The sequence below is a fragment of the Setaria viridis genome, chromosome 2, assembly GCF_005286985.2.
Source record: "Setaria viridis chromosome 2, Setaria_viridis_v4.0, whole genome shotgun sequence".
Taxonomy (NCBI): Eukaryota; Viridiplantae; Streptophyta; class Magnoliopsida; order Poales; family Poaceae; genus Setaria; species Setaria viridis.
In genome coordinates, this window is record NC_048264.2 from 34,877,362 (window position 1) to 34,901,029 (window position 23,668).

General features: G+C 46.1%; 2 protein-coding genes and 2 long non-coding RNA genes across 4 annotated transcripts; 3 read left to right on the plus strand and 1 right to left on the minus strand.

The window, feature by feature from the left end:
- Positions 1-8,409: 8,409 nt before the first annotated feature.
- Positions 8,410-9,939, plus strand: LOC117842564 (uncharacterized). Its single transcript, XM_034723037.2, has 2 exons — positions 8,410-8,796; positions 8,998-9,939. The coding sequence occupies exons 1-2, from the start codon at positions 8,629-8,631 to the stop codon at positions 9,595-9,597; spliced, it is 768 nt and encodes a 255-aa protein (XP_034578928.1). The 5' UTR covers positions 8,410-8,628; the 3' UTR covers positions 9,598-9,939.
- A 1,071-nt stretch (positions 9,940-11,010) lies between these two features.
- LOC117844319 (uncharacterized) lies at positions 11,011-11,970 on the plus strand. The gene is made up of 2 exons (XR_011897373.1): positions 11,011-11,626; positions 11,708-11,970. It is a non-coding gene; the product is annotated as an uncharacterized lncRNA (long non-coding RNA).
- A 1,971-nt stretch (positions 11,971-13,941) lies between these two features.
- Positions 13,942-14,748, minus strand: LOC117844320 (uncharacterized). Its single transcript, XM_034725054.2, has 2 exons — positions 14,256-14,748; positions 13,942-14,177 (listed from the first exon to the last, which is right to left on the minus strand). Exons 1-2 carry the CDS (start codon positions 14,746-14,748, stop codon positions 13,987-13,989), a joined length of 684 nt encoding a protein of 227 aa, XP_034580945.2. The 3' UTR covers positions 13,942-13,986.
- Positions 14,749-17,111: 2,363 nt separating this feature from the next.
- On the plus strand, positions 17,112-22,834 carry LOC140221710 (uncharacterized). The gene is made up of 2 exons (XR_011897374.1): positions 17,112-17,365; positions 20,367-22,834. It is a non-coding gene; the product is annotated as an uncharacterized lncRNA (long non-coding RNA).
- The last annotated feature ends 834 nt before the right edge of the window (positions 22,835-23,668 follow it).

The window sequence follows — 23,668 nt, forward strand, 5'->3', positions numbered from 1 at the left end:
CCGGTACAGGAAACACAGCACAGCTGACCCCCAACTGTACTGACCCGCCTGCTGCCAGTCAGTGAGGCAGTGGATCCACATCCAAGACGCAGTGTCACCTGTAGCGTCTGGGAAAAGAACGCAGGCAAACAGGTGCAGGATCCACGCCCTGCAGTAGTGCCCAATTGTCTTCGCATCCGCGTCCTGGGGGCAGTGTCCGAAGTGTCCAGATGTGCGAGTCCCTTGATCCTCAACCTCACAACCAAGGAAGGCTGCCACTCATGCTCTCCAACCCTCTAAGACGCATGGCCCAGTCACTGCATTGCCGCGAATCAACAGACCCAACATCTTCTGACAGTCCTGTAGGGTCACTGTCATCTCTCCGAACGGTAGGTGAAAGCTGTGAGTCTCAGGCCGCCACCTACATTTTACAGAAATATTACTTGTCAAAATGTAAGGATATAAAAAATTGAACATGAACGGAGGCAATAGAAGCAAGATAATACCTGTCAACCAACACAGTTATAGCCGCTGAGTTGAACTTGGGCAACCCACGACGAACCTGAAAGGAGATGACATCTAGGCCCGCCATCTGTAGCAAAGGAGTGTAGAGGTTGTCGTACTGCAGCGCCAAAAACCCATCGTGGGCTCTAGAACGAAGGAGCGGAAGGACCTGTATGCAAACAAACAGAGTCAGACGTTTCTTGAGAAACAAGACGTGGATGCTTGCAAAAATTAGATCATCAACTGTAGATTATTACCTCCCCTCCCGCTATGAGACGACCTCGGTGGGTCTGGTCGTACGCCTGGTCTAGTAGGTGGAAGTGCGCCATCCTACAAAAAGTCAATAACAAATAAAATTAGTAAACAATGAAACATAAAGTTAGAGATGTACAAGCAAAAGGTACTATTACAATCATAAATTAAGACACATAACTATTTGAATGAATAAGACACATATGAAGTAATGAAAAGAGCTACTAGTCGCACCTCACTAATCTGCCAATGGCAAGTGCGTGACTTATGGCCAATCTACCGCACTTGCCGCACTCATTCTGTTCTGGGTCAGTAAGAAATGGTGTTGCTTTACCACGCCTCGTTCTTCCGGATACCTGATCCATAGTCATGTTATGCCTCATCCTCTTCCTTGTTCCACGCTTGTTCCAACGGTAAACTGGATCCGCAACGTATTTTGGCCCATCATATGGAGGCCAGGCCACTCTCTAGGATCCCGAAAAGGCACGAAGCGGGGGCTCCATGTGTGCACAAGCGTGTCTACAATGAACTCATGAGGTATCATGCTCTCGATATCAAAATTGCGATGCCTAGCTGCTGCCACCAAATGAGAACATACGAAGTGGTACTGCCTTGGCCTACCACAAGTGCACTTGAAATCTCGGAGGACTACCACATGTATCCTCGACTCTCGGATCTCGCCGTCGGACATTGTCCCGCCTCGATGCTTAACCTGATAAGTCCCTGTGGCGAGGTCAAAACATTGCACCTCATGTGTGGCAGCCCTTTCATTTGCAATGCTTAGGTGTCTATTTGGTTTTTCAGCCCATCTCTCCTCAGCACTCTGCAACGCCTCTGCTTTGGCGTGTCTTTCATTGAACCACGCAACAAGCCTGTAGAAGGTGAATTCAACGATTGCGTTCACAGGCATACCACGTATCCCCAATAGCAACTTATTGAATGACTCGGTCATGTTACTGCACTGAAACTCATACCTCCATCCACCAGCGTCGTGAGATCTAGTCCACTTTTCCAAATCTCTCATCAAACCAGCGAGCCATTGTCTACCTTCTGCATTTGTTGCGAACCTGACCTGCTCCAATTTGCGCTGAAAGTAATAGTCCTCAAGCTGACGAGCAGCAACCTGAAACATATCAAAATTATCCTTCACACCATCCTTCCGAAGTAGGTTCTCGGCAAGGTGCCGAGTACACCAACCATGATGCAAAGCTGGATACCACTCTATCTGCTCTTGCACAGCATGAAGTATGCCCTGGTGCCTATCAGATATGACACCAACCTCCCTGCCAGGCCCAACCACATGTATCCGGACTAGTCTCAAGAATCATCCCCAACTGTCATTCTTCTCCCTCTCAACCAATGCAAATGCTAAAGGAATCAACATGTTGTTCGCGTCACAAGATATGGCTATAAGAAGTGTGCCCCTCTATTTGCCAATTAAAAATGTACCATCAATAGAGAACACGGGACGATAGTGCCTAAAGGCTTCCACACAGTGAGGCGGTTTTCGAATGGAAAATCCAACAGAGTGTCATATAAGAATAAAAGTTGAATTCGATATCAAATAGGGAACGTAAATTTTTTGAGAGCCAAGAAAGGAATGAGTAATTTTTCTAGTGCCAAATATGAAATTATCTTAAAAAATGTAGGCGATTTCGTCGGTTGTAGTTTCAGAAGGTGATGGCTCGTGAGGGTCCCAGAACGATTGAACGATGGATCAGCCAGAAAAAATAAGATATCGTAATTGCAAGGGTGATTTGATGCGATAATGTGCTAAGATACTACCATTTCTTCATGCTCTTCTTATGGGAGGGATTTTCCATTGCATTCTTTTTTTTCGAATCATACAGTGCAGACGTAGATGTTCATATACATGTACGTACGTAACCCTATCCCTATGAGCACCTTTAAAAGATTGAGTTGACAAATTCTCGAGATTGCCACTGCCACCTTCACGTCACCTACCACTACCACTAAAAGAATAGCATCGGTTAAATTTTAAAATAAATTCATGAATATGTGAACACCAATACTAAGTTCAGAACTCGAACCTAGTTCGCAAGTTGCACCACAATAAATTTTATCGGCTGAGTTACGCTCAATTCGCATTTTCCATTGCATTCTTGAGCGTGTGGAAATTTTCTCGTACCGATGCACGCATAAAAAACGTGAAGGAAACGAAACGAAACGACGGATGAGATGATGCGCCGCTGGTCATAAAAGGCTACACGGCCATTTTCTTAGTTCAAGTCCAACTGGCCCAGTGATTTCCGTTCGAGTTTTTCGGCCGGCCCAATACACACAAGATCGGTCCACCCACCGACCCACACGCATCAGCTCGACCCGAGTGAGATGCTGCTGGCCCAAGACTGGAACAATCCGGACTGAGTTCAAGTTTAGCCCATCACCGAGCAAGCTCTCGTCCCGCGGATTATATTTAACTCACTCGCGAATCGATACACAAATCGGTACGTGCCTCATATGTAACCATGTACAGAAACTCATTTGAAAACAAAACTTTTGCAGTGCACTGTACATAGCACAATTTGGCATGCGCTTTCTTAAAGAAAGTTCGCAGCTCTGAGCCTCTGACATTGGCATTCAAGTATAGGTTAGTATACGATGCTTGAGCCGATATCTGTTGCTGTTCCTCCGTCCATAAATATACAACAAATTATAATTAGTTTTTAAGAATAAGTTATAATTTATTTAAAATAAATTTATTTATGGATAAAAGTAGTAAAAGTTATTTATGGTTGGATGCGGCCTTTACCTAGGCTAAATGCATGCATACTAGCTAGCTCCTTCGAGCCTTTGCTAAAAGACATGTCGAAAAGTTATTTGCCGTAACAATTTATCACAGCGTGTGGTCGATATGATCATATGAGGGATTTTCCGATCCTTGTTTGAGATGTTAATTTCCCTTTGTGTCTTTGCTAAAAGGAATGTTTTTCCAAAAGTACTTTTTGTTGCAGTGCAATTTACTGGAAGGTTGGAGTCCATATGATGGACCTCAAACGAGTGGTTTGATGTCTCGGAGGTGTGATTTCTACTTTATCTTTCAGAATCCTGGGGTCGGAAAAAAGATGGACCAAAGAACCTATACACTCCTTTTGGCTTTGTGAGATTTGGACTTGATCTTGCTGTGTGCTACGTGTCAAGCGACTAGTAGCCTAGCCTAGTACTGCTGCATTACCTGTTCCTCTGTTCTATTATTTGTCATCTGATATTTTCTCACATCACATGTATTAGGAACTGTATATTCGCGTTCTATATATCCCCGTGCTTGTGGTTCCCCACATCAGTTGTATTGAGAATTTGAGATGCAGCGGGTACATCCTCAAAAGAGGAGTTGAGAAAGAAATTTTTAAAAATGGATGAAATGAACACTATTGGAAAACTGAGCATTCGTCCCGAGGCTGGTCCGGTACTAATATGAGCATTAGTACCGAGCCTAACGACTAGTCCCCAATGAGACCCCTGTGAACCCCTTTAGTACGGGGTGGAGGCTTCACCTGATACTAAAGCTTGCACATTAGTACCAGTTGAAGCCTCCACCTGGTACTAATGTGCCTGAGGGTCTTTAGTACCGGGTGGAGGCTTCACCCGGTACTAATGTGTAACCTTTAGTACCGAGTGAAGCCTCCACCCGGTTCTAATTTGGATTTCACTGGATTGAAGTCCACCGCACGCGTCCGCTCCACACCGTCTTATCCGCACGCCTCCCTCTCTCCCGAACGGCCCTTCTCTCTCCCTTCTCCCCTCATGGTGGCCTCGCTTCTCTTCCTCCCACAGGCGCGCCACTCCCCTCCCCTCTCCCCTTCGCGCGCCCCTCACTGCGACGCCGTGAGGAGTGACGGCGGGGCGAGGTGAGGCGACATCACGATGGTGGGGGAGCGCAGAGGTGGAGTGGCGGGCGACGGTGCGGGGAGCTACAACAGGCGACGACGCGTGGAGCAGTAACGGGCGATGGCTCGTGGAGCAGCGGGATCTGCAGACTGGCACGGTGGGAAAGCGTGGAGGCGCGTCGGGGGCAGCGGGATCTAAGGGGTGGCGACGCGGCAGGACGAGGTGCGTGGCCTTACGTCTCTCTCTAGGCTAGGGTGCCCGGCGGCATGAGGGGGCTAGCGGAGCGCGTCGCAAGGGTAGCCGGCCGGGCGAGAGGGTCGACAGGGGGTCGCGGGGAGGCGAGGCGGCGGGGACTAGGCTTGTCCGATAAGGAGGAAGGGTGGCCGGCGGTGACGAGTCGGAAGGGCAGCTCTCTCTCTTCGGTGCGGGGCTCAGGTGCTGTGCGGCCGGAGCTTCAGCGCTCAGGCGAATGGCGGTAGGATGGAGCCGGGGCTCCAGTGGGTCGGCGGATTTTTTTTTAATTTTTTAATACCCGTTTAGCACAACCGGTACAGGGAGGTTTGGGACCGGTACCGAAGGTGGATTGTTCAGTAGTGGAAAACCAAGTAAAGCGGTCTGTGAAATAACTAGTGGTGTTCAAAGCCTTATCGCCAGGTTTGTTTAATTTTTTGCCCCCACCAAAAATAAAAGTGGGAGCACTTGGCCTACTGAGCAGCAAATCAAAGCAATTGCCTAGTCGACTGCACACACCAGCTGCTGCTAGGTAGGTGAGCGAGGGCCGTGGGCATGCGTGATGCTCCCATGCACGGGGCGGGGTTGAACCAGGACGACGCCACGGCCAGATTCATCAGTTAGGTGTGTACTCGGCTAAGCTACAACGAGTGGGTGCGTGCATGTCAGCGCCCACTTCTATTCAGCTGCTGCCTTGCTTTTCTCATGGATTCTGTGCATGAGTGGATGTGTTTTAGTTTAGTATCACTTCCTCCATGTCACTTTGCAACAAGGGGGCATGATAATCATAATAATTTACTGCTAGTTGTGATTGTGAAGCCATTTGTTTGCATTCCTTTCGGTTTTGGCGCCTTTTGTTTGAGAGAAACCGACTGCCTTCAATTTGCTAGTACTTCTTGATACTGCTAGTTGTTACGAAAAAGATGGTTCCGATCCCGGTAATCAACATGAATAATACGTGAGTGATTGTGATGTTTCTTTCTTCAACTCAACTTATTCATATTCAACTTTGGTTGACGTACCTGCAGTCTTTGTGACGTCTCTGTGAGGTGCTTCCTCATCTTAGCTTATTAGCAGCTCCGTTTTCTCAAACAAAAGCTTCTCGCCATTAGTTTATTAAGCTCATTACAATGAAGGTACTGTCTCCTTCGGGCTTACAATTTATCTGTTGTTTCGTGGAGATCCCCAGGCGAGACTTTGGCGTTGATCATGTCAATCTTTGCAGGAGCGAGAAGAGAGACTGACGAAAACTGTATCACCAGAGAACTGACTTTCGATGCGCCCCCTTTTAATCCCGGTTTAAAGTAGGCCCAGTATAAAAGGGGTGCGCGGAGCTTTACTCCCGGTTGGTATTTGCAATCGGAACTAAAAGTCACATTTTGTCCCGGTTCAAAAATCAGCCACCCGTGGGGACCCTTTAGTCCCGGGTGAAAAAATCAGCTACCCGTGGGAGACCCTTTTATCTCGGATGGTAAGAATAACCGGGACTAAAGGTCACCCTTTTAATCCCGGTTGGTGTTACCACTCGGGACTAAAGCTCACGACACCAACTGGGATAAAATGGGGCCTTTTATCCCGGTTGGAGTTTCCAACCGGGATAAAAGGGTCCCTCACGGGTGGCTGAAAAAGAACTAAAACTCTCGAACCCTTTTATCCCGGTTTGTAATACCAACCGGGATAAAAGAGGGTCTTTTATCCTGGTTGTTGTTTCCAACCGGGATAAAAGGATCCCCCACGTGTGGCTGAGGCAGAACTAAATCCTTCAGACCCACCAACCGGGATAAAAGGGGTTCTTTTATCCCGGTTGGTGTTTCCAACCGGGATAAAAGGGTCCCCACGAGTTAGTATAAAAGGATTGGATCCCCTATATAGTTAGATGTGGTGTGTAGGTGGGATGGCAAGGAAGCTAGGTGCGAGGCTTGAGGTTGTGGGTTCGAATCCCACGAACCGCGTACGCGCATATTTCGCGTGAAAATTGTGTGTGGGAGGCCTCCTTCGGACCCCTGGAAATTTATTTATTTTTCAAATTTTTTTTGCAAAACCATTTATCCTGGTTGGTATTACTAACCGGGATAAAAGGAGTCCTGTACCGCACCTGACGTGACAGCCCATTTAGTCCCAACAGGGACTAAAGTCCCGGTTGAGGGACCCGGGATAAAAGACACCAACCTTTTGTCCCGATTGCTTTATCCCGGATAGTTTTTCGAGAGATTTGCACCTATCCAACCGGGACTAATACTCAGTTTTCTACTAGTGTATGCATGCCCTAACCGTGTACGCATACAAGATTATACTCTCCTCTTTACTGCAGTCATTTTTTTGGCAAGCTACAAGATCCAGCAAAAAGCAAAACTGGCTAAGCTTGCTTCTAGCACACATGTAGTGCTGTTACACGTAACATGACGCGTAGCTTTCGCGTACCAGAACACTGAGAAGGGCATGTCGGGTTGCGATCGAGCTGCCCCCTGCCCCCGGGGGTGAAAAGCAGCTGTGGCAACCAACGCAGATATGCACAAAACCGGGCGGCCGGCCCGGCGGGTCAAGCGCTATACCACACACACACACATCCATGGCGTGTACTTGCAAGCCACATCGATCTCTCCAGAATCCCGGAAGGGAACGGGGTTGGGTTCCGGCTTGGCCCTGCTCGAACATGATGGTGGTCTCCACATGCTCTGGCCGGGTTAGTGACGACTGACGAGTGAGGCAGCTACTAGCTGATCGAGTGATCCATGGGTGACCACGCCGTGGAGCCTTCGTCGCGAACAAAGGAGATAGGGATCGGAAGGCGACTAGGACCCAAACCAATGACCGTGGCACGAGTGACAAAAGACACGTACTCCTGCTTTGTAACGTGACGTATGCACAACGATCGACTAGCATTTTTTTTTTTGCAGTTGGACTATAGCTAGGCGACGAGATTATTTTGTTCTCGTGTTGTCCTTAACATTTACTAGTTCAGATTTGCAACAAAATCGTAAAATAATGGCAGGCTAATTCCCTCTAGATCCGGTGCGATCTCAGTCAGGCGAAACATCTCTGTCACCATGCGCATTCCGTGCGAGCCGAACCAAAACCAAAACCAGACACCCGGTGCGGCGATTCGGTTACGAGCGAGGCCGCGACACCGGCGTCAGCGCGTCACCACGCCGCCCCTGATCAGCTCTCGGTTCCCCCTGGCACGAAGCAACGGCGACGAGCCCGCCCGGCCGCCTGAAGGCACGATCGAGCCGGAACCGGAACGAAACGCCATCACGTTACGTACGCAGGAGCGATCAAATCGAGAGTGTGCAGAAACATCCATAGCTTTGCCAGTGAATCGATCGCGTTCCCGTTTAATTTAGCCCATACCTGCTAATCCTGAAGGGATCTGAATGGATCTCTACCAAAGACCCTATTGATTAATTACCGATCCGGTCTTGCCCCGGCTTTCCCGTTGCTACTTTTAGTGCTGGTGATTGATCACTTGTACTAAAGATCGTGGCCTTTGTGTAAGATGCCACTATCTCCTGCAGACCCCTGCCTGCCTGCCCCCGTACGTCACTGCTCGCTGATCTCTGCCTGGAACCCGGCCGTTGCTCCTCTATATATAGCGGCGCCCGCACACGGACAGCTCCAGACGCCTGATCGGAAAGCAACCTCTCCCCCCACACCAATCCGACGCGTTCCAACCAACAGGTCAGAGCCAAGCGTTCTGCTAGCACAAGTAGGCTCCAACTTGGTAGAGAAATTCCTGAGAAGAGGCTTGAAGCTTTTGCTCGCGTGTAGCTGCTTGCGTCCCGTTCGTTGGTTGATTTCGTGTTGTCGCCGGTCATGGAGTGGAGGGACAGCTTCCTGGACCTGGCGCTGATCCCGCTCAGCCTGCTCCTCCCCATGGCGTACCACGTCTGGCTGTGGCGCGAGATCCGCCTCCGCCCGCTCCGCACCGCCGCCGGCATCAACGCCGCCGCGCGCCGCCTCTGGGCCGCCGGCATGATGAAGGTACGTGCTTGTAGTCTCGTGCATACGCATTGCTCGCTCGTGACACGTCCCCGTCCGGCCGACCGAGCTGGTGGCGCCGCGCCGCGCCGCCGCACGCACCGGCGGCCCGGTGAAGGACCACCAGTCCAGCAGGCTGGGTACCGACCGACACGTTCTTCATTCCAACAATAATAATTAACAACAACCCACGCATGCATGCAGGACAACGCGAAGAACGCGGTGACGGTTGTGCAGTCCGTGCGGAACGTGATCATGGGCTCGACGCTGATGGCGACGACGGCGATCCTCTTCTGCACGGGCATCGCGGCGGTGCTGAGCAGCACCTACACGGTGAAGAAGCCGCTGAGCGACACCGTCTTCGGGGCGCACGGCGAGTACATGATGGCGCTCAAGTACGTGGCGCTGCTGCTCGCCTTCCTCTTCGCCTTCCTCTGCCACTCCCTCGCCATCTGCTTCCTCAACCAGGCCAGCTTCCTCATCAACACCTCCGGCTGCCTCGTCGCCGATTCGTCAGGCTCCGGCGAGGGTGGCGACCTGATCGGCCTGCCGTCCGCCAGGGACTACATCGGCGAGGTCCTGGAGCGCGGGTTCACCCTCAACCTCGTCGGCAACCGGCTCTTCTACGCCGGGGTGCCCCTCCTCCTCTGGATCTTCGGCCCGCTCCTCGCCTTCCTGTCGTCGCTGGTCATGATCCCCATCCTCTACAACCTCGACGTCGTGGATCTCAAGGGCCACAGCGGCTGCGTCAACGCGAAATCCGCCGAGATGTCCAACGGGAGCGGGTGCGCGCACGCCGTCTGAAACCCGATCGATCCAGCACGCAGTCATGCATCATCGAAGCTATAGGGACCTGAACCTATTCTGATTATTTCTGAACAAACCATGTGATAATCTGTAGTATTTGCGATTCATTTCAGTATGCTGCTGCTGCCACCACAAAGGCTGTGTGCGGGCTTTCCTCTCAAGAAGAGACGACGGCAGCTAGTGCGGCTAGCTGTTGTTTGGTGATGGTGATCCATGTCGGGCGCCTAGCCGTCTTTAGCTGCTGATGATAGAAGACAGATGTACTAGGAAAATCCGCCGATCCGTTGCACGGATGACATGGAACCCATGCGTTCGGTTAGTTGCTGCCGGTTGCTTCAATTCGTTCGCGAGTGCTGGTGCTCGACAGGTTGACGTGTTGTGTGCCACTACGAGGCATGCACATTCCTAGCTGCCTTCTATCTTCCTGTCCCTTTGTCTTGTTTATCTTGAAGATCTTTTTTTTCCCATGGAGGTCGAAGCAGTAAGGAGACCGAGCACGCGTTGGTTGGTGTTGGCACGCGCAGCGTATGGAAATCGCGTTGCGCAAAAGGGAGTGCGGACAGGCGTATCGGCGGCACGAGTGTGTTTTTATCAGGGGCTGTCGTCCAATACCCGTGCCCAAACAACAGAAGATATTGTTGCTGCTAAGCACGCCACCGTTTTTTCCATCACTTCATCACCGTGCATGGCATATATCTGACGCAAATTTGACCATGACGCTCCACCGGGTCCACCCACGTCCACGCGCGCGCGCGCAGAGAGCCAGAGACAAGTTATTCGACCATGGACGATCAATGAATGCCCTTGCCCAAGTTTTTTTTCTTCTTTTTTTTGAGATTTGCGACCCCGTGGCCCGTGAGGAAGTGAGTACCAACGACTGAAGTTGACGGGCCGAACAATTGCAGAAGAAACGGGCCGAAAATCTGACGGGCCTATTAACGATGAAATTTGGGCCAGCCCACGGAGTAGGGTCTAAAGAGGGGTGGCCTCCGGCTGGGCAGATCGGATCCGAGTTTTAGCCCAAATCATTTCCCGGAATCCCCCTTCCGCTCCGCACCGGCACCGCTCACGCACGGCGATCGCCGTCGGCATGGCCCGCGCCGGCGTCTTCTCGCCGGTGCCGGGGATGGGAGGACGCGCCGCCGCCGCCCGCGTACCAGCAGCGGGTCTGGCGGTGCGAGGATGCGCCGCCTCGAAGCGCTCGACCCCGCCGCACTCCGCCGCCGTATTTCCAGGTTAGCAACGGCGGGTTCCCTCTCCGCTCGAACCTCGAATCATGCTAGTACCAACTCCGTATGCATCTCGTGCAGCCGGGGCTCGTATCGCTGCCGCAGCTCGTCGCTTGGAGGTCGCCGCCGCAGCTGGCTTGGTGGTCGCGGCCGCCAGATCATCAGGTAAGCACCGTTGTGGTGCCAGCTCCGTTTGGCTTTTGATTGTTGATTTGTTGTGTGATATCCGCTTCACCGATAACCACCGGTGTGGTGCCAGTTGGGCTGGGCTTGCCTCTTGTTTGTTGTGTGATCGAAGTTGCTCGATTGTGCAGCATGCTAGCTCGGTTTGCCTTTTGATTGTTGATTTGTTGTGTCATACCCGTTTCACCGGATAACCACCGGTTTGGTGCCAGTTCGGCTGGGCTTTCCTGTTGTTTGTTGTGTGATCGAAGTTGCTCGATTGTGCAGCATTCCTCGCGGTTCGGCGCAGAGCACGTGTGGTTTCGAAGGCCGGTGAGGGCTCACCGGAGCAAACAGGCTGCGCAGGAACCCCCACCACCCAAGGGCTCAATCCGGAAATTCTTGCTGTGGGTGTTCAAGAGGATCAAGGAGAAACTATTGAACAAGACTGGTGTCACCCTTATCCTGCTTCTTATCTCACTTGCCTTAGCTCTCCTTACCTCCAGGAACGTCCAGCCGTACGCAGGTCATGCCACATGTGTAATCAACATATGCGATAAGGCGGAGAAAGTGTTTAAATTTGCATCACATTTTGTGCCCATAGCAATTGCGTTGTGGGAGTGCTTTTGGGACTGGTACGTTAACACCTCCTATTTAGTTTCAGCGTTTTTCATTAAGTAGTTTGACTGATTGCTTTATGACTGGTATCTTTTCAGATCGCTTGTGAGTGAGGACTGACGTATCTTCAATCATCTTGATGGTGATACCATGCAAATATACAGCTTCTTTAGTTTAATGTTGCCGGCTACTTGTGATTTTGAGATACTAGCTTAGTACTACAATCGAATTGTCTGTTCTCTATTGCGGCAGTTTATATATGAGTGCTACAAAGTCTTTATCACTCATCTCTAGTTGTCGATACGATATTGATTATCAGGTGCACGTTGTTCAGGAAGTTATTCAAATCTCTTATTTGGCCTCTTTGTGTTTTCAGACTTCAGATCATGCAGTGTAGATTGCAGATGCTGAATGGTGTTCAGCATGCTGTCTTAATGAGATTGAATGTGATACGGAGATTAGGAGAAGTGGTGATATGCATGCTAGCGATCACTTTTTTCATAGTCTTGGTTATATTAGTCCGTGACTCTATTTGAAGTAACTTGTGGCTGCAGAATCTGGTTACATGGTTTTTATTTTCTCTGATTTTGTGTGTTTTGCATGAATTCTGTTATGTCGTGCAAGCCGTTCCAAAGTTCAGCATCTGCAATGTGGCATTAGCCAGATGAAGGCATTGCATTCCATGTTCAAATCAGCTGATTATGATTAGTCAGTGGTTCATTGAAAAATGGGTGATTGAATATCAATAAGGCGCATTTTCAAATGAAGTCTTGGATGGGAGGCTCCAATGGTTGCAGAGGGCATCTTGTCCCAAACTAGTATGTGCTCATGAAGGATGAATAAGCAAATTGTCAGGGTTTCTTTGATATCCCTCATCTAATTTCTGTTTGCTTCTTTCACCTTTTCTGGAATTTCTGCTTCTATTTTTGGGCACTGTTACTGGAAAGTTGGCGCAAGAAGTTGGTTTATTCATTCATGAAACGAACCATGCCATTGCCCAAGGAGGCAAGATCATGTTCTTTGTATTTTTTGGGTGTATGTGTAGGGGGGGAGGGGGCAAAAGCAGCTGTAAATGGCAGAGGATTTTATGAGATCATGAAATTGTGGGTTATCTGTTGTATTCCTGAAAATCTTCAAAAGTAGTGGCATGCATATCTCTTTCTGGACGATTTTGAAGTACAAAAGCTTCTGTCTGTCTGTGTGGATTGGGATTGCCTTGTCAGTAAAAGAATAGGTGAGTGCATTTGAGGAAACGTGGCAACTTGCCATTAAATTATCCTCAAAACATGCAGAGTCGACGTTTATTTAGGCTAGTCTCAGTGCACAGTTTCATTGCACAACTATCTAGACTGAGAACTAGGTAACTGTGCCAGATTAGTGTTATAGGGATGAAACTATCATGCTGCCGTTTGACAGGGACTCAAGAAGGCCGAGGACGAGCACATTTGCAGAGAGCGAGGGCGTTCGGCTACCATAATAGACTGCTAAAAAAATCTTTCTTATAGAAGTAAGGGCACAAGCGCACACACTTGAGAAAGGAAAAACTCTCGTCCACCGTTAATCCTCTTCGTCCATGCAAAATCAATCTCAGACAGAGTCCCAAGCCTCCTTCATTTCGGGGGGCGGCGAGTAGAAGATGCATGGGAGTATAAATCTTCTGTATTTCTTCAGACCGTATACCTCAACGCTGACGGAGATATAATAGATTGCGAAAAGTGCATACCTGTATCACACGAGGAGAACAACCGTGTCATATGTGGAAGATCGAAGACTAAATTAGGCAAATCGTGCAACAAGAAACATGGGGTTTTTTTTATCACCAAATTCAAAATTTGAGACTGCATATGAAATTAGTACTGCTATATTCCTGAATGAATACGTTTATTTACAGTAAAATAAAGAACATATATAGTCTCTTTACCGTTACAGTATTTTTTAAAAGCAACAGCCAGGAATACAAGGTGCACAGTAACAATTATTGTTCCTGCAGAATATTTCCTTTATACATCTTGTATACGTGACTCGATTTAGTGTACGTTCAAATGTTACAAGGGTACATAAAACATTATTCTTAACAAAGTAAGCGGTCAGCGAGCATCACGTACGTGCAATGACGAAGTTGCAATTTAAATAACCGAACTAGTGAATGAAACACTGAAGTGAAAAGTTGCCTTGCAAATGAACAAAGCCAAAAGTTAAGTTGCCCTTGTACGAACCTGGCTATAAAATTAAGGAAGGTAACCTGATCGATGAAGCCCTTAGCAAGCGTAGCCACGGTAATAACTGCACATAGTCGTGTCAATTCACCTTAGTCATTGAAGAAATTAACTATAATTTGTCTCATGCTAGCTGTATATGGATCTATCGCAACCATAATTTACTGAATCACAAGAGAGATGAACTTACATAGTTTAAGCCGGATGATAAAGTCGGTGGCAAAACCCCTCCTCCTGACATCCGCCGCCATGACGCAGAGCCTGTAGAAAGCGTAGTGCAGCACGAAATCGACGAACGCCGACGGCGCAGCCTTACAGAGATGGTAGGCAGCCACGCACGACATGAGGGCACCTGCATACACACAATCAATCAGCAGATGGAGTAGGATGCACGTTCGTTGTTCGACGTTTTGTATTAGCAATTACGTACCGATGGGCAAGCAGATGTGGAACTCCTCGACGTCGTAGACGGTCTTGAGCTTGCGCACGTCGTCGAAGAGGTCCCGGAGCGGGCGGGCGAGCAGGCCGGCGGCGGCGCCTTTCACGGCGGCCGCGGCCTCCTTGGACTCGCGCACGTACCGCTTCTTGATCGCCTCCGGGCTGAAGTCCGTTTCCTCGAACTCTTTGAGCTCCTCGAAGCTCGGCGCCCACCAGGGCGGGTCCGGGAAGTCGTCCTCATCGGCCACGCCGCCGTCGGGGCCGGAGGTGGTGTTGCCTGACGACGGTGCGCACCGCAGCCGCACGCCCGCCGCCGGCCGGGTGGCGGATCGGAGAGGGGCGCGCGCTGGGGCGGTTGCGGCGGCGGCGGCGGGGAGACGGGCGGGCGATGGGGCAGCCGGGCGCAGAGGACTACACGACACCGTGCGGATCACCGGCGCGCGCGCCCCGGGAAACACCAGGCCAGAAGCAGCCAGCGACGCCATCGCCGTAGTTTGGTTGGCGGCGCGGGTCTGCAGGCACCGATGATTGATATATAGACGAGAACGCCTGTCTTGTGCGTGCCCGTGTGTCCGTCTAGGAAAGGAACTACTCCAGCATCAATCCGGCTGGCTGGAGGTTCAGAACTCGTTTCGGTTTCGAGTTTTCCGCACAGTGACGGCTGTAAGAATTTGAGGAAACTATCTTAGCCTACCACGGATGCATGTTAATATAGGAGTAATCGCTCAAGAGATACACATGAAGTCGTTATCATATGTGATTCGAATGTTTTACATTTACAAGATCTATCTCTAACTATCTCTAAGCTATCCGAATCAACCAATGATGACAACTAGAGTTTGAATCAATTACACAAGATATTCTAACATCCTCCCTCAACCTAAACTCCTTTTACGCTTGAGATTTAGATTGCTTTTAAACTCTTCAAGCTTTCCAACCGGCAATGCTTTAGTAAAACCGTCAGCAACCTGATCTTTGGTAGAAATAAACCTAACTTGCAGTTGTTTCTTCATTACTCTTTCTCTTACAAAATAAAAATCAATTTCTATATGCTTTGCTCTAGCATGGAACACTGGATTTGTAGATAAATAGGTGGCCCTCAAATTATCACACCATAGAATAGGTGGTTCTTGCAATTGGACGCCAAGTTCACCAAGTAAAGACTCCAGCCAAATTAATTCGGCTGTAGCATTATTCATAGATTTGTATTCTGCTTCTATACTTGATCTTAAAACTATAACCTGCTTCCTGGCACTCCAAGATACAAGGTTTGATCCTATAAATATTGCAAAACCACCAGTAGATCTTCTATCACGACACTACCGGCCCAATCTGCATCAGAAAAGACACTTAACGCCATTGAGCTAGATCTCTCAATATTTAAACCAATGTCCACAATGTAATGAACATATCTGAGAATTCTCTTGATGACAGTCCAATGATCACTAGTAGGCGCATGCAAGAATTGACACACCTTGTTAACCGAGAAAGCCAAATTAGGTCTAGTAAGTGTGAGATACTGCAATGCTCCAACTATGCTTCTATACCGTGTACTATCTTAAGAATTCAACATCTTTCCTTCATGTCATGAAAGCTTTCTGAAGTTGACAATGGTGTAGAAGATGCCTTACAATTTATCATGCCAACTCTTGTTCAAGATTTCTTGAGCATAATTTCCTTGAGACAGCCACAAACCTTGATTATCTCGTTGAACTTCTATTCCCAGGAAGTAATGCAAGTCACCAAGATCTTTTAAGGCGAAATATTTCTCAAGATCAAGGAGCAAAGCTGCCACACCTTCATTAGATGAGCTAGTAACAATAATGCCATCCACATATATAAGTATATAAATAGTAACTTCTGATTTCTGATAGATAAAGGGAGAAGTATCTAACTTTGACTATAAAACCAAGATTAATAAGTTTAGAATTTAATCTTGCATATCAGGCCCTTGGAGCTTGTTTCAAGCCACATATAGCCTTATCAAGTCAACACACCATATGTGGATTATGAGCACTCTCAAAGCCTAGCGGCTGCTTCATGTAAACCTCCTCTTCCAGAACGCCATGTAGGACCGCATTCTGAACATCCAATTTGTAACAACCCTAGGTTAATTAAACTTGATTAAGCCTAAGAGAGGCAATTACCAGCTAAGTAAACGAGTCAAGGGTCAACTTTTGCCACTAAGAGCTTAAAAGGTGATTAGTCCATAATTTAAAATTTTATATAAGAACTTGAAATTTTATCCAACTAAGAGTTGTTAAAATCATCATTTCTAACAACTTTTATTATTAGCTTTTTGTTTGTAATTGAACAGAAGTAGTTCAAAAACTTAGAATTCAAATCAGTGGCAATTTAAGAAAAACATGAAAAACCCCAAATTTGCAGCCCTTTTTCTTAAAATTTCTAATATGAACTCAAGTCAAGCCTCACATAAAAGTTTTAGTGCTACAAGCCCTTAACAACTTTGCTTATTAGGGTTAGGCCAAAATCTGCACAAAAGGTTTTCAAAAACAAGATCAAACACAACCAGTTTGGTCAACACGAGCAGCTCGGCTGAAATGTTTCTAAGTCTGAAAACTTCAGTTTTTGACGAACTTTGATGTGATTTATCTCTGAATCCATTTGAAATCTAGGCAAAAACATTTAGTAAAGTTTGAACTCAGTTGTTAGGATAATAGTTTTTGTAAAGGGAGCCAACGTGGTTTAGTTCAAAAATCGTGCGCAATATGGCCCCAAAGTTCGGCCCTGCAACTGTCCCGCAAATCCCGCGCGCCAGAGCACGCACGCCGCTCCATGGCCACCCACTGGACCTCCTCTCACCTCCAATCCGTGGCCCGGTGCTACGTCGACCTTATCCTCGACGCTGTGGCATCCTTATCTTCTCGCCCGGCCACAAATGACCCCTCCCCAAGCCTCCTGCTCCCCCAAACCAAAGTTTTCCCCATTGTTGCTCTCCCAAGCTCTTCATGTTCTTCGGCGAAATTCGGCCACCTCCCTCCGTCCCCCTTCGATTCCTCGCAGCCACGGCGCCTCCTCGATGACACGCATCCGTTTTGCCCCTTCCCGGGCTCCCTCCCTCGCCAGGCGACCCTGTCCACGGTGAGCCCCCATCCGCCCCTTCATGCGCAGTTACTCCCTACACCGCCCCTTTTTCCTTGTCGCCACACCACTGGTGAGCACCTCCTTGGCCCTGTGCGCCACCCCTCTACCTCCCCAAGCACACCCCTTCCTTCCCCCACCACCGGCCCCCAAGTTCATGGCCTGTTGTGCCTGTCTGTTATCGTGCGTGTGATCTGTTAGGCGTGAGGGACTTGTGTGGAGAAGAAGAAGGAAGTGTAAGGGGTTATGGGTGAAATCCTGAGACCTTTGCGCAATTAACCCGTAGATCCAGGGGCTAGATTGCAAGTTTGCCTCGATTTTCTTTATTTCCTAGATCTAAAAAGGCTGCAAATTTAGAAATTCGTAGTAAATTGTAGAAAAATCGTAAAATAGCAAATGAAGACTTTTTCGAATCCTTGTGAGTAGATTTACACAGTAGAGTCATAGTATGATATGTGTTAGTAGAAAGTTCTGATGCTTTTTTTATTCTTTCAAAGTGCTTTTAGAAATCCTTGTAAGTTGGTTAGATGCATATTTTGAGTTATAGAAGTCCAAAGATTGTGATTCCAGTTGTGTTAGTCTTGTGATGATACTCTCTAGCTAAGAAAAATATTAAACATGCTAGTTGTATCTTATTTTTATCATGTTTTGATTTAATAGGCAATTTTAGCTTATTTTGCTTGTCATTTTCATATCTAAAGTTGTGGTGCTATAATTTCTGTGAAATTTTTATGGTAGGCTATAATTGATGCTCTTGTACTGTTGTAAAAATTTCATATTTATTGGTGCATGTATGACTAAGTTATTTATTTAACTTGTTTAATACTTGTTATGTGAATTATAAATATTAGGAGTATCTAAAAATAGAAATTATGGTTCCAATACCTTTTTTATGAGGTTTTTCTACCATAATAATATATTATATGGCTATGTGTTTATAGAAAAGGATGATCTTTAGAATTATCTTGCTTTTACATGTTTTCTTGCATTAGCAATTTATCTTTTTCATAGCAATTAAATTATAAAACCTGAGCATGTGAAATTTATACAGTAGCCATGTTTTGATAGCATCTACCACTCATAATAATCTCAGCCCTAAGCTAGTTATTCTCATATGACACTAAAAATATATATATGCATGTCATTCTATGGAAGTTAATGAAAGTTTGCTAGTAGATGCATATACTTAAGTCATTTCATGCTTTTAATAGTTATTTTTGAAGGGTACATATGATGCTAAGTTATGATAAGTAGTGGTTGAGCTATGAATATAACTCATATGTATACTTTCATGTTAACATAACAACTAATGATTATGTTGCTTATATAAATTCTTCATTCTTACTTTAATTCTTGCTTAAGGTGTTTAGGATGTTCCATGTTACTTATAAATAATGCTAATTAACTATGTTCATAGTAGTTTTGAGCTATGTGTTTAACTTATGCATATGTTACCTTGTTAAAGAACTAAATGAAGAGCTTTGTTGCATATGTGCTGAAATAGCTGCTAGAGCAGTTCTGTTGTGGTAATATTTTCATGATGCAAATGATATTTTTTATGAATATGTGCAATACAAAAGTTGTAGGACACTTCATAATCTATCTTGTGTTAAATTTTCATGACCATAGGCCTGATGGTTTAGGAGCTATAGATTTTACAAGTTCATTGTCAAGTTTTGCATGCTCTTTGTATAGGTCTGAATGGTTGTGCTGTTTGAATTAGCTAAGCTTTGAATCATGTCTTGGAGATAATGGAAGAATGTAGTGATTTTTAGTAGATTTTATAATTGTTAAATATCACCCCTTTTGGTGGTCTAAATCTCCAGTTATGAGCTTGTGAAGTGGAATGACAGAATCTGTCCTAATCTGGATAGAGATGTCTTCTTTATGATGTTTGACCTGGTTAACTTTAGTTTTAGCTTGTGGTATTTATAATAAAGTTGTGAGTGGTTTGCTAAGCTTTCTAAAAAGTATAGAACCACATTGTTGTGAAAGCTATAACTCGAGATATGGCTGTCGAAAGTTTAATGTCAGAATCTGTCCAAGTTTGGATAGATTTGCTTCTTTATGTTGTATAGTCTCGTTAACTATTGAATCATATTCAGATGACAATAATTAAGTATTATAGATAACTTAATAAGGTTTCTACCAAGTTAAGAATCATGGTTGTTGGATGTCTAGAACTCCATATATGCATCTCTGAAGTTCATGACCGTTTTCTATCCTTGTTTGTACAGATCTGCTTATTGGTGTGTTTTCACCTTATTAATTGTTGAATCAGCTTTTGGTGTTAATAACAAAGTCTTAGATAATTTTATTAACTTTACAGGAAGTCTAGGGTCACTCTGGTTGGATGCTTATATCTCCAGTTATGGTTAAAACAAGTGACTACTATGCTACTATCCAGATTTTGTGTATGTGCTTAAGTTATTAGCTTTTACTTGACGTTGCCTTGTGTGTTTGTTAGTTAGCTCATATCACTATTAGAGTTAACTTGATCTACCTGAGAATCGTATAAATGTGTTATATAATGTTGGTCAAGCACTTAACTAATAAATGATCATGTATACATGTTCCTATAAAATAACCTTGCTGCATAGCTTACTATAACCTTAGTGATGTTGGTGCGTGACTTGCTTGTGTATGAGTGGTTTAAAAACAAATGTAATATACTTTTATCACCTTCAATTTGCCGGTTATGCGATGCACTTATGTATGCCATGTTGATAAGCACCATCACCCTAGTTCTTGTATGATGCTCTTCTTAATTAGCTCTTGACTGTTAAATGCTTGCAATAGCTTGACTTGAGTTAACTAGTGTGCCATGCTTGTTATGCTTGCTATCTCTATGGAGACTTGAGTGATAGTTAGTTAAATAACTTGCTCTCTAAGTACTTATGTCTTGTGGTGTAACCTTGTGCTTGTCCTGAATGCTTTTATGTAATGCATCTCATGTTACCATTCTTCGTATTCATGTACTTGCATCTTACATCTCATCTAGATACGCTAGATAAACCACGTGAAGGACATGATGATGGAACCGAACCCGAAGACAGTGTATGGTGGACGTATCCCAAAGATGGAAGGACTAAGCAAGTGTTGAGATGGGAGGTGCTCGCCAAGCGAGTGTCATCTAACAAACACTAACCTAGTGTTGGATTCCAGGCAAGCCCTGGAGCATGATTTCCTATCTTTAAATACTTGCAACATAATTGATTGCTTTGATTGCGCATTTACGTTCTAGGAGTTGATTGAAACCATAGATGCATGAATATAGTACCCTTGATCTAAACACTAGTATGTTAAGTCGAGTAGTTGCAATGCTTAATAGGACTCGGTAAAACTTGAGTGATTTCCTGTCACTCGCGAGTTATAGGAGTTGATTGCTTTTCTTATGTTGCAACTATAAGAACGATGGACGGGGCCGGGCCTATGTTTGGTACTCGGTGGTTTGCCTCGTCTGTCTACATGAAACTGGACTAAGGTTGAGATGTGATAGTATTCGTGATCAAGTGTTTGAAACTACTAATCTCATACCTAGTATGGGATGGGGAAGCCTAGTACCTGATTGAACCGGGACGTGAGCAGATCGTTCCACTGTCTCTGAAATGGAGTTCCCTTGCGGCCGCATGTGGTGACAAGTGCGGTCATACAACGGCAGAGGCCAGGTCTATGGAGCCTTATACCAAGGGAAGTGGGCCTGACACGGGTTTGGGAATTGATGGGGATGACTGGCAAGTGAAGCGGCCCTTCATGGTGTGCGGATATTATGAGATTAGGTTCGCCATGCATGGTTAAGAAATTCGAATCGATTCGTCTGCCTCTCACAGTTTGGGACTGTTTGATCGCTATGCTACACTGAGTAAGAATGAAAGATGATGATGATCTAATATTTTTACCTGTATTAATTGCTTGAAAACTATGCTTGGTTTGGTATAGTTGCTAACTTAGACTGGTAAATGAATGTAGAACCTCTGGCTAAAATATTGAAAGTAAGGACCTACACTAGTCGCTTTTGGCAAAAACAAAACCCAGAGCCAGAAAGCTTGCATGTCTAGGTGTGGGTGGAGTAGTACCACCGGTCGGTTAAGTCTCGTTGAGCGTAGTTGCTCAGCCTTGTTGTGGCACATCTTTTCAGGTGATGTTGATACCCCTGAGCTCACTGCAAGTGGCAGGTTGGACGGTTAAGTGGGATCCCTCCTCGAAGGGCGAGGAGAAGGATCATTGATGTCATGATTGGCTTCTTAATGATATCATGCAACAACGTCTAGTTTCCGTTTATTTATTTCCATTGCTTGAAAACTCTGCAAACTATGTTTGAATTTCGAAACTCATGTTGTAATAATTCAACGCACTTGTTAAATTTGGATGGACTGTTGTAATCTCTATAACCACTCACCATTGTGTGAGTTTTGCTTTCTCGATCCTGAGATAAGTGGTTTATCGGATTTGATGACCAAGTTGATTTGTTTAAAGTACATGATCGCGTGTTAAGCGGCTTAAGTGTGCTTTAGCCAAGTTAATTTGGACGGTTCCGCCACAGCTGTCTCAAACACCAATTTCTGGAGACAGCAACGGACAACACCAGCTGTATTGTAGCAATCTTGACCACCGGACTAAACATATCTTCATAATCAATGCCATAGTGTTGTTTGAAACTTTCTGCTACCAAACGTGCTTTATATCTGTCAATTGTCCCATCTGCCTTCCTTTTAATTTTATAAACCAATTTACAATCAATCAGGTTGCTTCCTTGCTTAGCTTCAACAAGATGCCAAGTTTGATTTTTCATTAATGCCGTGTATTCCTCATCCATTGCCTTTTTCCACTTGGGATCTGCTAGAGCTGCCTCCAAATTTTCTGACTCTCCTGTAGCACAGAAATTTAATCATCGAACTGTTCCATAAGTAAAATTTTTAGGCCGTGTACGTCATTTTGGCATAGGTGACTCATCTTGAACTGTCAACGGTGGAGATCCAGCGTGAGCCACATGAGCCATAGAAGATCCATCTGTCTCAGCTTCGGTCGGGTGCGAGGGAGACATATGGACGCGTGGTGAAGTGGGACTGGCTGCTCTAGGTGCTGGCAGAGTCCACTCCGCATGTGCGTGTGCAGTCGCGGGAGACACAATGCCACATGTCGGGGCAGGACTTGCCGCGCCTGGCGCGCCGGGCGTAGATGCTGGCGCAGGTGAATCAACCCCCACCCCCACGCGGCAAGCCAGGACTCGCCCCAGCGATGCTCGAGGTCGGAGCAAGATCTACACGGGGATCCGAGCTGGAAACTGCAAGCGTCACCGGATCTGTATGAATTTCAGTGCCACGAACTGTAGGGAGGTCAAGTTGAGTTGATTCTTCACAGTTTTGCACCAAATTTTCTGCAGCTGTGTCCGACGCATGAATACATATAGCATCCGAGATATTAGTAGCATTAGTAATACAACCTATACCCCCTAGATTTAGAAGATGACTTGGAAAGAGCACAATTTCTTTGCGACGCTGAGCCCTGGCATTTGGATGAAGATGGGAAAAAGGAAAGACATCTTTATCAAAAATCACGTCTCTAGATATGTAGATACAACCAGTGGATTTGTCAAGGCACTTGAACCCCTTGTGCATGAAACTATACCCAAGAAAGGCACAGTGTATGGAGAGAAAATATAATTTGTGGGTATTGTATGGTCGGAGATTAGGCCAGCAAGTGCAGCCAAAAGTTCTTAGGGATGTGTAGACAGGCTTTTCCTGAAGAACACGCTTATCAGGTGTTTGGAAGTTGATGACTTTACTTGGTAGGAGATTTATGAGATTGGTAGCAGTTAAGAAGGCATGATTCCAATATTTCAAAGGCATAGATGCATTAGCAAGAAGGGCAAGAACAAGTTCAACGATGTGATGATGTTTTCTCTCAGCAGCACTGTTTTTTTGATGAGCATGGGGACAGTAGACTTGGTGAGAAATTCCAATGCGTTGGAAAAAAGAATTCAACTTTTCATATTTTCCACCCCAATCGGATTGCATTGCTTTAATTTTTCTACCAAAATTTCTCTTAAGAAGTTGTTGAAAGTCCTGAAAGACTTGAAAAATATCAAATTTTTTCTTAATGGGATATATCCAAGTATATTTACTAAAGTCATCGATGAAGCTAACATAATATGTATACCGCCTTGCTGACATGGGCGCTGGTGTCCAGACATCCGAGAATATCAATTCAAGAGGAAATTCAGAGATACTGTTTGACAAAGGATAAGGCAACTGATGTCTCTTGGCCATTTGACAAGAATTACAAATGAAATCTGAATTTTTA